The sequence below is a fragment of the Lytechinus pictus genome, chromosome 2 (genome assembly GCF_037042905.1).
Source record: "Lytechinus pictus isolate F3 Inbred chromosome 2, Lp3.0, whole genome shotgun sequence".
Lineage (NCBI taxonomy): Eukaryota > Metazoa > Echinodermata > Echinoidea > Temnopleuroida > Toxopneustidae > Lytechinus > Lytechinus pictus.
The window spans coordinates 2629142-2642253 of record NC_087246.1 but is presented as its reverse complement, the minus strand read 5'-3'; the positions used below and the strand labels follow the sequence as shown (position 1 = coordinate 2642253).

The window sequence follows — 13112 nt, the reverse complement described above, 5'->3', positions numbered from 1 at the left end:
TTCTAGCAATGACACATAATTTATTTGTTTTATAATTGCACATCAGTCGGGTATAGGTGTCTACAATTTCCCTTGAGTCTTGTTTTCTATTCATATGTTTTTGGGTACAATGTTACAAAGTTATTAACTTGAATAGTCACTTCGAGGTATGAGTGAGTAGTTTATAATTTAAATATTTCCTGGGAATCAGTCGCTTTTCTGACACCATTATCACTCAATATCACAATTATAGAAGACATTGAAAAAAGGGGTTTTCTACACATCAAAATACATGTATTTACAACATTAACATCAGTTGCGGATAAAGGGATTCTAGATGCAATTTATTTCAACGGTTCTTGCATTACCCACAAAAAAAAACAACGAAGCTTGGGTTAGCTTGCAGATCAAAAATGATAGTATATAGCGTGGTCCACAATTTTGTTCTCGACCTGTCGATATTTTTCTCAATGTTTTTTTTATAGATATTTTACAGAAATTCCAGGTTATTGGCGGTACTCCTTAATATCTGAATGAAAATTGAATACGATACATCATGAATAAAGAGTGAAATTGGAATCATCTTCATGCATCGCTCATTTTAATTCAACCTTTTCACCGTAAAGACCTCTACCATTTGCTTCTCAAACATCTCCAGCATTAAGGTCCTACTTCAGAAAAATACCTGGAATAGAACAAGCGCTCACTTGAAAGCTTTCTCATTAATTAGATAACCAAATTACAATGCATGCGGTCCAATATACTAGCTGGGGATAAAGATATGGGGTGGCTCTTTCCATGTGGAGTATTGAAGTATTGTGCTGTATCAGGCATTCGCCTCCCTCTTCCCTATTTCTTTGTTTTTCTCACATTTCACATTTTCTCCCCCTCCCCCTCTCTCTTAATCTCAATTTCTGCCTCTTATTTTGCATCCTATATTTTACACTTTCTTGCTCTCTCGACAAACCAATACGCATTCACAGCCTCTCATGCAAACCATTACATTAACACCCAAACCTTCACACCCCTGCAAAAAAAGCTGTCAGGTGTTAAATATGAAAGCACACACTCGTCACATCACGCACAAATTACAGGCGCATTATCTTTGCACATGCGACGCGGTACACTCTGTCACACTCTCTTTTTTATTGGTTGTTGAATATACCCTTCTACCCGATCGGGATGCGTAACACATATATCAGAATGTGTGCGTGTGTGTATCTAGCAGGGAACACGATTGTGCGTTGCCGCAATCGTAATTGAAAACGTCAATTGACTTCCAAGGGATACTTGCAATATGTCACAATCATTAATGAGTGTTCAACTTCGAAACCGCCTCTAATTGAAAATGTAAATACGCACCTGCTTCTGTAATAACACAGTTGTTTCTCATGACAGCTAATTGTCCGGATGCGAATTAAAGGTACTATTTTAACGTGTGAAGTCCAAGACATATCAACATCTCATACCTCATAATACATTGTAATAGTTTATTATCTGAAAGTTGTAATATGATGATTAGAGCAAAATCAATGTACATCAGACAGGTGACTTACAGATTAAATTTAAAAAAAAACCAAGATGAATCATATATCATTCCCTTTCTTCATATAAAATGATCTCGGTAGAGCGTTTTGTTAACAACCATGGACGGATATAACGGAGTTGTCAAGTACATGGGATAGGCATTTCTGTTTCAGCCTGTAACAAACATTTTAGTGAAATTTTAGAGAGTATATTCACTTATTGTACTTTTATTCCATTTTTAAATACATGCAATATGGGGACGCACTGTTTATTATCTCGTCTATCTAGCCATGCTAGTGAAATCCAATATCTTCTTTGGTTTCTAGTACTTAGTTAGAAGACTAAAGACTTTATGGCAATCAGGGATATAGCTCCTAACATTTCAGAAGATTATCTCTCCTGATTCATTTCTTGTTTGTCAGTTTCGTTTTGTATCTCTTCTTAATTATGTGTCGAGAAATGGCGATCGATTCCAATGACGCTAATGCGCCTTGCCGAAGAGGGTCTGCAGTCCGACATCACCATGTTATCTTTTCAATTAAAGAAGAGGCACTCATAACAGGAGTGTGAGCTCTCTTGTCATCGGGTTGAGATGATGACTAGAACCGATGGCATTGGAGATTGTAAGCGTTGTGCCGGGGAAGGAGGGGGGGGGGGGGCAATGAGAAACTAACATAGAGGGAATTTCAAGAGGAGAAAAGGAATAGACTGATATCATACGTTAGCCAAAAATCTCTTCCTTCAATGTACAAAGTTTGAAAAATAATAATAACGTAATTGGCATATAATCAAGAAAGTGAAAGAGGCGTCCAGTTAAGAAAGTGAAATGGAAGAGTGGTGGTAAAATAATGATTCAAAGTAGTATGCTCATTTAAATGATTCCATTATTTTCAAAAGTTGAACTAAAACGATGTTGCAATGTTTCTGCTTTGGAACAACAGTATAGATGATGTAAGAGATAAACCAAAACGTAAAAAGTTTCTAATAGGGATTACGTAGATAGGGATAAAAAGAGAAATGTGTGTAATTATGAATACTTATGAAAAACGTATCGGATCAACATGAAGAATGGTCCACTTTACATAGGCAAGATCATGATATAAAAGAAAACCAATAACACAGTTTACATTAAATACAAAAGCAGAACAATGGGGAGGAAATTTCAAAATACATGTGTAGGGATATGGGAGTGGTGCCATGGGATAGACAGAATAAGTATCACACCATTCTGAAAAAAAGATGAGACAAAATGACTTGCATGATGGATTCGAAGTGATATAAACGCAAGAATGAGTAAAGTATTTAAAGTGGCAATAAGGCATTGACTATTTACCTTTAAAAAGCCTTCTAACCAGCCCTTGTCGATGATGCAGCATGTATGTATGTATATATGTATGTATTAATATTTTGCTTGATGTCAGGATGTGACCCACCCCCACAGAAAACACATTAACAATAAAAACAGCGACAACAACCACAAAAAGGATCCACAGAGTTAATCAAAGCTGTAATGAAAGATACTTTTCAATTTCTGTCAAAAATACAACACCCTTAATGAAATACAAAATAAAAAAATATTGCTTGATTCTGTTTGGATTTGGAAAATTATAGATGAATTTTTGCTAATTCGTTAACATAAACCGAAATTCAATAAATTACCTCAATCTAACGACATCAGGTGTTGTATCAGCCGAAGGATGAAATTAATTTGAGCACAAAACACGAGGACCCGTCTTGTAAGGCAATAAATCGATATACATCAGTGGGGAAAACATGTCGTGGATGGATTAAGTAAATATTCGCTTGCGACGTATAATTCTGTAATATTCGTAGTTGCAAAGACCAAGACACCTCAATATAGATTGAGAGCCTACCAATGGAACGATATCGGGAAATAAAGGGAGATCGAACTGGCAAACGATATAATATTTAAGTGTTATTAATAGCTAGGCTTAACAAATATACTTTTTGAGATAACTATTGCTACTTGGTAACATTTTAATCATTTATTTGTCTTATTAATGCATTGAGTGCGTTGTTCAAGTATCTTTTTTATTCATACAAAATTACAGTGCTTAGAATGTTTTCATTATGGGTTAGGAACCTGGACAGATTAGAGTAGTTGAGAACTTTAGATGTTGCTTAACCAGGCTATTGGTTCGCATTTGCTTTGATATCAACGTATACAGAAAACGTATCAAAACTTTTGATCATAACTATGTCTGTATCACTCGAATATTAGTACTTAGAAATTAAGTTGCAAAAATAAGATTTGTGCTTTATTAATGTAATTTTTTTTCCATTTAAAAAGCTGCTGATATTCAAACCAGTTAGCTACGAATTATGTAATAGAACAACCCAAAGGATTTTTACAGAGATCATCCGGTCGCAGCAAGGCAATATTGTCTCTTCTCTTGTATGGGCTGGCGTATTTTGAGAGAGGGTGTATGTGTGCGGATTTGTGTGCATATTGATTTTCATTTCCTTCCTTGACAATTGTTTTCGTACATTTCATTCTTAGAAAATACATAGATATTATCAATCTTCCCTCGCAATGATCTACAGCATATAAAATGAATGGCTATATAACTCGACAATCTCCATTTTGAATTCACGTTGTTGAATCATGTAATATAAGACATGCAAGGCCCGCGGAAGAGGTAATAGAGGAATATCTTTTGGGTCCATCTACAAATTTCCACCTGTCCTCGTATCTGAATGAGATGGATTGGTAGTTAGGCACGTAGATAGAAGACAAACAAGAGCTGTAGCTAGAAAATGGCGGATCACAGAATTTATGCTGAAAGAGAAGGGAACAGGCCTCGGGCATAGGGTTGGGAATTATAGCATACATGCATACATGCTTGTGGGAGGTTAGATATTTGATAGGGAGGAGGCGGCAAGGACATATAATGGCATAATATTGAAAGTTATTTTGCTGGAGTCAATGACGGGGGTGTGCTTCACCGTGTGCTTCACGTTGTGCGTATTGGTTCCTCCATTAACAAATCGTAAATATGAAAAAAGATAAAGTGACTCTATTTGAATCAATTTGAAATGGATATAAAGATTCAAATAAAAAGCCTTCCTTTTTATGAGGCCTTCTGTCGCACAGAAGAAACAACTCAAAGAAATGAAATAATGGAAGCATCAAACACGCCAACGCAGATCATAATTATCACATGATCGCTGGCTTAAAATATATCATTTAAAGTGCAAAATTAAATTATGCACGAAAAACAGTAGCCGAGTGTAAACTTGTTCGTATTTTGCAAAGCACTACGTACGTGTATGTTGTGAAATGCAAAGGAACAGATATGTATGGACGTAGTTTTTTTCCTCCTCGAAAATCTAATATTCACGTATGCTGCACCTGCTCTGTCTATTGATGTCGAGTGTTGTCAGTAGAGCAGAAAAGATTTAAAGGAAAGATCAACCTGTTTGCTCATGAACTAGCCAGGTTTTCTCCGAATCCATTTTCATATTTGCCCAGTGTGTTACTTAATTTGAGTTTGTGACATGGTTTGAGTATAAATGTATATACTTATTGGTGGATTTAAAATACCATTAAACCATGTCACAAACTCAATAAACTAAGACAATGGGCAAATCTGATCACGAATTCAGATAATTACTTATATTTAATTTTATGCATGAGGAAGAGTGATTAGTTTTCATCGGAAAGAAGAAAAAAATCACTCCTGGGATTGCCGCCAATGGATGCTAGAGCAATCAAATACCAACCTCTAAAACATCGTGGACATTAATTTTGGGGGTTAAAATTGTGCAATCCGCATAGCATATTTAATACAAATTTTATTTGTTTTCCCTCTCTGTCCATCTATCTGCAGGTTGCTGTGCTTCATCCTCAGAAGAACGCCTCCGAGAACATCTCTTCCCACCAGACTACAACCAATGGGCTCTTCCAAATAAAAATGCTTCTGATGTTCTCTTCATTTGGTTCGGGCTTGCAATCTCTCAAATAGTAGATGTGGTGAGTAGTTTTTTAAAACTGTATTTTTTACCAGGAGCAATAGACGTGAAAGGAAATATTTCATTAAACAGTACAACGCAACACGATCACCGGAAAATGCAACTAGTAAGATACAAACAATATCGAGTAACAAACTTCGGAACTCCGTGAAGAAAAAAGGTAATATAGAGTAGTAGGTCCATGGTTATTCCAATGGGATGGCACATTGGTAGGTCAATTTTAAAAATTACGCATATATTGTTTGATTTCGTAGTTAATGGTATTTTACTACCCTCATCTAAATTTATCCTTGAAGGGAAACGATTTCCCAAAACATCTGAACATGTTAATTTTGTCTGGTATCCCGTGTACATGGTGAATATATCACGATCACGATATCAACTTATAATTTTGTATTGTAGGCCTTCGTCATACCATAAAAAGCAGTTCGGATTATTTGGAAGTACCAGTTGTTCTGATCTGTTGTATGCAATAGTAAATTAGATAGTAATTTTATCCCCTCTTTTATCGATTGGTTAACTCCAGAAGCAGCAGCAGCAAGCAGATCAATCTCAAAAGTTAAAATGAAAGATAAACCATAAAGATGTCAATGTAGTTCAACGCAGATGTCAAAAATTCATATTCTTATTTCTTACCATGGTCAAATTCATCTCGCAGATTTATTTTTATTGTATGTAGTTTAAAATTACGAACATATTATTCATTTTTTCATTGTTTTTCCCTTTTCTACAGGATGAGAAAAAACAGGTTTTAACATCCAAGGTTTGGATGAAACAAGTAAGTAAAAGATGTTTAACCCCATAGAATACTGAACACTGTGTGAATGCTGTAAGTGGGTGGGGGCAATTGAAAAGCACACAAACCTGTTTACTTCATCAGTTCATAAACCATCTTAGGTATCTTAGGCCATCGCTTCCTCTGCAGTAAATCTATTTACATTAGTGTATACCTAGGAATACAGTCACATTTCATTCACACACACACACCCTTATATACATACACACACATCCACACGATAAAAAGGAATAGTGCCATACCATTTCGACGATATGAAATATGATTAATTAAAACACAGATTAATTCAATATCCCTAACCACTTGGTGAATAAACATATGTCATTCGTGACTTATTAATTGAATATTGGAAGTTGCATAAGAAATAATAGGATTGTGTCACAGTTTTTGTTAGTCTGGACGAATGTTACTTTGTTTGATTGATGTTTGTGTTTGAAGATAAAACATACATCCGTAACAAAATTTCTTCTTACTCGTCTCTTATTCAAATACAGTTACTTATTATTTAATAATTATATATGACTGAAGGTTACAAGGCTATAGTCATACCTGATGAAGATATGAATACGTTTTAAATATGTTTTGTTTGCAGATGTGGCATGATTATCATTTCACATGGGATCCAGCAGACTTTGGTAATATCACTAACATCAAGGTCCCAAGCCCTCAAATATGGATTCCAGATATCATGATATATAACAAGTAAGTAAAAACACTGCTCACAGACTCTAAGGAGACCTCAAGTTCTATTCTTTATAAATCACATTGTCTCCTGTACCCAATATGTGACTGAGTGATAGGAAACAAAATCATTGTCACATTGTGTATGTGTTACTGTGTGATTACGTGCATGTTAAGAAACAGGGGAGCGTTATGTCAACATGTGACGCTTGACTCTCTTTTTAAATTTATTTTGACCGAGAGGCACGGGTTTCTGTCTGTTACCATGGTAATATTAAGCCTTTTTGTAGATAAAACAGCTCACTGAAAGTGACGCTCTCATTGGCGCGAACCTATGCATAAATTCGTAACTTCCCTTCTGTACGTGGACTGCAGGCACACTCCAAACATACCAAAGCGTGCAGCTATAGTCTGATACCTAATGATTTACAGAATATGCATACCCAGAGACAAATCGCATATTGGATTTAACAAGTGTTTCACAGACTTCCAGCTCCGCCCGGTCTACTTTCATTATCACAAATCACATGATATGGTCTAAAGGCTTGTCAGCCGTTCTCTGATTTATGCTTATCTGTTATGTCAAATTAGTCACAGAGTGATAATTGGAAAGTGGTGTGTGATCTGGGCTAGACGGTCATGCTTAAAAATCTAGTGAGACCTTGGTTCCTAACCCTTTCTAAAAGAACCGATGATTGAGCTTTGAAAGTACATGTTATAAAAAAAGATGTATTAATATGTGTCAGAAAAGAAATAAAAAAATGATTAAAAATATGTAAGGTTTTAAGTTCCCCTTGGTCACAAAAGCCTTATTTACAATACAAATTGTAGATATGTTTCTTTGCTGAGGGGCTGGGATTTTTATTTATAAATTGTAGTTTCAAATAAATATGTTCTCAAAATAACCAAACATTAAATGCTTTTCATTTTCTCTTTTTCCTAGCGCAAATGGGACGTATGATATGAAATCTCATGCATGGGCGAACATATATTTCAACGGAACAGTGTTTTGGTTCCCTCCTGCTGTTTACAAGAGTGCATGTAAGATCGACGTCCAGTACTTCCCCTTCGACGAGCAGAAGTGCGTGATGAAGTTTGGTTCCTGGTCTTATGACCATCTTAAGATAGATCTCATCCCTGTCAGCGAGAGCGCAGAGAAGAAAGATTATTGGGAGAATGGAGAATGGACGATTGTTCAATCTCCTGCAGAGAGACACGCTGTCAAATATCCATGTTGCGAAGACATCTACGTTGATGTGACATATTACTTTGTCTTAAGAAGGAAACCTCTGTTTTACTTTGCTTACTTACTGCTCCCTTGTGGAATTATTTCATTTAATACGGTGCTTGTGTTCTACCTCCCGCCAGACATCACGGGCAAGATGTCCCTTTGTACCTCTGTCCTTCTCTCCATGGTATGGTTCCTCCTCCTCGTCACACAGTGCATACCTTCCAATGCTAATAGCTTCCCTCTTATTGTCAAGTATCTCCTCTTCACCATGACCATCGTAGCTTCCTCAATCGTTCTCACCGTCTTCGTCCTCAACATACGACATCGGTCGCCGTACACGCACATCATGCCACAGTGGGTCAGGACGGTCTTCGTTGACTTGTTGCCAAGGTTTGTTGGATTGCAGCGTCCAAATCAGAAGAGGAAAAGAGAATTGCACCATAGCGTGAACCTTTCTGGACGCGACTCGATAGCTGCCTGTAATCACATTGACGCCATGATGACGGAGACTTCTTCACATTCCTCCGAAGCGGACAACGACTTAATGCAAGGTATGGGTATAGTAACACTACAGGTGGGTGTTTCATAAAGCTGTTCGTAAGTTAAGAACGACTGGTGATCCTTTCTTGTGGTATGGTATATTGAATTGACGATTGTTTCGCGCGTAAGAAGGGTTCACCAGTCGTTCTTAAAGTCGCTCTTAACTAATACGAACAGCTTTATGAAACGGCCCCCTGGTTACAAAAAGTTGGCGCGTACGTTGTATAATCTGAAGACAAGCATTAATACGGTTAAGCAAATTTATTTTGGTAAAGATTGTACGATTTGGTGATCTATTACTATTCAAACGTGCTTGTCAAGACAAGGAATGCTTGGGACAATATTCGGTGTGTAAAAGAAGATTTTTTTTTCTGGATTTAAAATTCATGCGTCACATGTCATGATAACTTTACAATTTAACGAAATAATGAAATTACAGCCTTGCAGCATAGAGCAATTTACCGCTATAGGCCTATATATTCTAGTATAATATTTTTTGTAATGGTTTTAACGAGCAACGAGAAATTTACCTTAGATTGCTGTGTACGTATATGCCAAATATCCTTGACTTAAGGACGCTATACCATTTTTTGTTTCTATAATAGCCCACCTATCACATCAATCATCCCACAACTACACTGGAGAGAAGAACTCAAGACCCAAGGAAAATAACGCCAAGATGAACGCTGGCAATATGAATCCTGCCGTCGAGCCACTCCTCAACTGTATGCTGGCTCAAAAGAACATGAAAGCAGAACGTTTCTTTACACCGTTCAACGAAAAGAACAACGCTATTTCCCATTACATCATCCCCGATGAGTTAACGCAGAACACACACAGCGGTCATGGTCACAGTCATGTGGAGAACAATATTCGGTCAAGTAGTCATACCCCTACTAGCAAGAAGCGGCCACGACCACTACTCCAAGAAGAGCCACCTCTCCAGTACATGGTGGCTCAGCAAACAGTAGAAGACATCATGTACCTCACATCACGTAGTATTAACAATGAATATGCAACTAAGGTGAGTCTAAATCAAATTTGCGATTCTCCCACCCCTCTATTATACAATTCGTGACACAACACAGATCTAAACGGTAAATAGGATATCACAGACGAGCATTGTCTTCTTTATGTTCTCTCTTTCTTCTTTTTTTACTTAGCATAAGTCGCAATTCATCAAAGGAGTCATACCTGAGAACCTTTTTTTATGAACTCTCAATTGCTCCATTACTGAGTAAAAAATAACTTTATAATTCCGTTAAAATGTCTGTTTTCTTGTCTGCTATTTAAAGATTAAACATTATTTTCTTAATTATATTACATTCTTTCTCTAATTTATGCAGGCAAGAGAAGAATGGAAGATCGTTGCAATGGTGATCGACAGAATATTTCTTATCATATATTTGTGTGCTGTTTTCATCGGGACATTATCCATAGTACTCGAAGCACCACTTGCAAGGGATTTTTTCATGGACATTTTGTTCCGAAATGGGACGACATTTAGCGAAGACAGTGCGGAAATGAACGAAGCGTGTAGTACTTACTTTCCGATGTAGGACAAATTTACCGAACGTAAGGTAATCGCGTTCTTTCAGCAACATTTTCGTAGGTATTCTCCTCCAGGAACAGTGCGGGGATCCAATCCTGTGTATTTTAAAAGACGACGTAGAGGAACTAAAAGGGTACTTTCGAGGAGAAAGGAATATTGCGGTTAAGGAGACCAAGGAGAAGCTGGAAATTATTATTGATATACTGTAATAGCAGGTGTTCCCGACAACTAAGATGAATGAGTTTTGTTTTTTCCTTCCTAACTTTTATACTCTGTGTGAAAAATATTTATAAAAATTCCGGAGTGGTGTTAAAGATTTTAATGATATAGGCCTACATGTACAGATAGAAGACACTGATATTTTTTAACCCAATGTTGCATGTATGATGCGAATATTCACAAGAATGTGATATTTTAGCAGAATGGTCTAACTTGAGAAGAATGGCTGTTGCAAATTACTTTATTTGAAAGCAATTAATTTGACACTCAAAAGAAGGAAACTAGGGGGGGGGGTGCCCCCGTGAAAATAAGGAAGGGGCAGATATATTGATTCGCCGCCCCCAATAAATTTGACAACTTAAAAAATTAATATCAAATGCAAATATCTGTTGAAAAAGTATGAGAAAGCACTATAAATATAACCGCTGGAGAGGTTTTTTTTTTTCTTTCAGAAAATATTAGATTAAAAACTGCTTCAAAAATGTTGATGACCTTACACCACTTTTTTAGTGTTTTAATAAAAAAGTTACCTTCGGTCAGTACTGGTATGAGTACATGATATGACCATGATTTTGAACTCTGCGAACCGATTCTCATTCTCGTCTCAATCAAATCAAAGCAAACTTTACTAAACAAAACGATGGCACACAGACATATTTACATTTTTTTGAAAAAAAAAATCAATATATAAGGCGGGATATTACAGAAAAGTGAATATTACTCTGTACTTTGTTGAAGCATATTAACGGAAAAGACTGTCAGAGAACATTCTTCTCAAGTAATCACAATGAACGGGAAGAATATAAAAAAAACCTGTCAATTTTCTGCCATGTAATCAATACATAGAGTGTCACAAGCAAGATTCAGCGGCTTGCAAAATTAATTTGACAACTTAAGCTACAAGGTCGTGAAATTAGGTGAATATTTATGTGGAAAGTATCCATCTCGGGAAAAGAAAAAAACTAGGCAAGATATATCTGAACCGACCTCATAAAGAAAAGAGAGATGGGGGAAAAAGTGAGGGTGGTGATCGAGACAGATGGAGAAAAAGAATATGTATGCAAGGGTGCGTGTGAACTATGGAAGAAAAGGGTGTGTGTGCGTGTGAAAGATCAGGGGAGCGTTTCATCAATATTTTCATCCGACAAGTTGTCAGATCTGACATCTTTCCATGATTTTGATTGGCTGAGAGGCACTGTTCCTATGGTAACTGTCGGATAAAATGGGACTTGTCGGATAAAACGTCCGACAAGTCCTTTCATGAAACGCCCCCCTGGGCTCCGTAACACAAAGGTTTGCGATGGATTGCAAATATGAAAGAACCGCACTGATTGGTCCCTGGTAAGTATTTCAAACCAAATGCGCATGTATCATTGATATTGATTTGGTCATTCATTTTGCGATTGATCGCTATTCTTTGTGTTTAATACAGAGCCCTGATAAATAACGTGTATGGAATATGTGCGTGATCTATAACGGGAGAAAGGTGTGTGTTTGAGTGACGGGGTGTGTGTAAAGCATAAAAGGAAATAGATGTGTATGAGTCTGTGTCAATTTGTAATGACCTATTTCTTACATATTACTCATTAACCTGGGACGTTCAGAAAACCATCCCATTTCAATCGTCTCACATAGGAAACTCGTTACTCGTAAAAAGTTCCCGTTCGGACAATTAAACTCAAATTGTGGATGTAGGGAGTAGGAAGCATCCCCGGTTAGCAAACTAAACTCCGGTTTTGTTAGAAAATCAGCCCGGTTAGTGGAATTCAATTTTTTTAGTGCGAGACAAAAAAAAAACGCACTGGTGATTAATGATAAGGGTGTCCCCGATAGTCAAATTACAAGACGGTGTGTGTGTGCGGGGGGGGGGGGGGGTGTGATTGTAAGAGAGGGAGAGATGGAAGGGGGAGACGAGTGCAAGTGGGGGCCAGTATAAATTCACTACTACATTGTTCAATCCTGTGTTTATCTAACATGTATTTTTCATATCCAGGCGTCGCAATCATATTTTAGGGCGTCTTCAATTTGGAATTGTGAATATATCCAGCAGATGTTGATGTGTAAATATATCAATTAATAATTTCATATTATGACAAAATATTTGTTTTAAAATGACTCATTAAATGAGACATTATAAAGAAATGAACACTTTTGTGTCTGTAATCATTCCTGCTTGTTTCTTTATTAAAAAAATATTGTGCAACACATTGATTTTACGATGAATTTGCGAGAAACCTGATGTTAATTTTGTGATGCCGGGAATGACGGTCACATTTATGGAGCCACTTAGGGCATAGAGATAGAGAGCTGGGAGATGAACAGGTAATGAAACAAAATAAATATTGACAGATTTCACATTCATATTGGGGAAAAACAGGAAAGAGAAAACATCACCTTATAAAGGTTACTTTGTTACAACAAAAATAACTTGAACAAAAAATGCGTAAAAATAAAATGGTTGCACACAACTTTTGCAATGTTCTATTATTCCAATTATCCCAATCCCCTTCTCCTTCACACACTATATTTCTCTCCATACATGTCTCCTACTCATGCACACATGAAGTATTAAGTCCTTTTTCTTTTATGTTGAG

At 36.7% G+C, this 13112-nt stretch overlaps 1 protein-coding gene across 1 annotated transcript; it reads left to right on the top strand.

The window, feature by feature from the left end:
* The first annotated feature begins 4453 nt into the window (after window positions 1-4453).
* Window positions 4454-12664, top strand: LOC129253676 (neuronal acetylcholine receptor subunit alpha-2-like). Its single transcript, XM_054892095.2, has 7 exons — window positions 4454-4517; window positions 5358-5500; window positions 6233-6277; window positions 6888-6997; window positions 7920-8758; window positions 9353-9771; window positions 10094-12664. The coding sequence occupies exons 1-7, from the start codon at window positions 4454-4456 to the stop codon at window positions 10304-10306; spliced, it is 1833 nt and encodes a 610-aa protein (XP_054748070.1). The 3' UTR covers window positions 10307-12664.
* Window positions 12665-13112: the final 448 nt, after the last annotated feature.

What these genes read in the sequence shown, in the direction of transcription:
- LOC129253676 (XM_054892095.2), top strand. Translation starts at nt 4,454, where the DNA reads ATGACGGGGGTGTGCTTCACCGTGTGCTTCACGTTGTGCGTATTGGTT. An exon ending in GGTTCCTCCATTAACAAATC is followed by an intron (nt 4,518 to 5,357) that starts GTAAATATGAAA and finishes ATCTATCTGCAG; the next exon opens with GTTGCTGTGCTTCATCCTCA. An exon ending in TCTCTCAAATAGTAGATGTG is followed by an intron (nt 5,501 to 6,232) that starts GTGAGTAGTTTT and finishes CCTTTTCTACAG; the next exon opens with GATGAGAAAAAACAGGTTTT.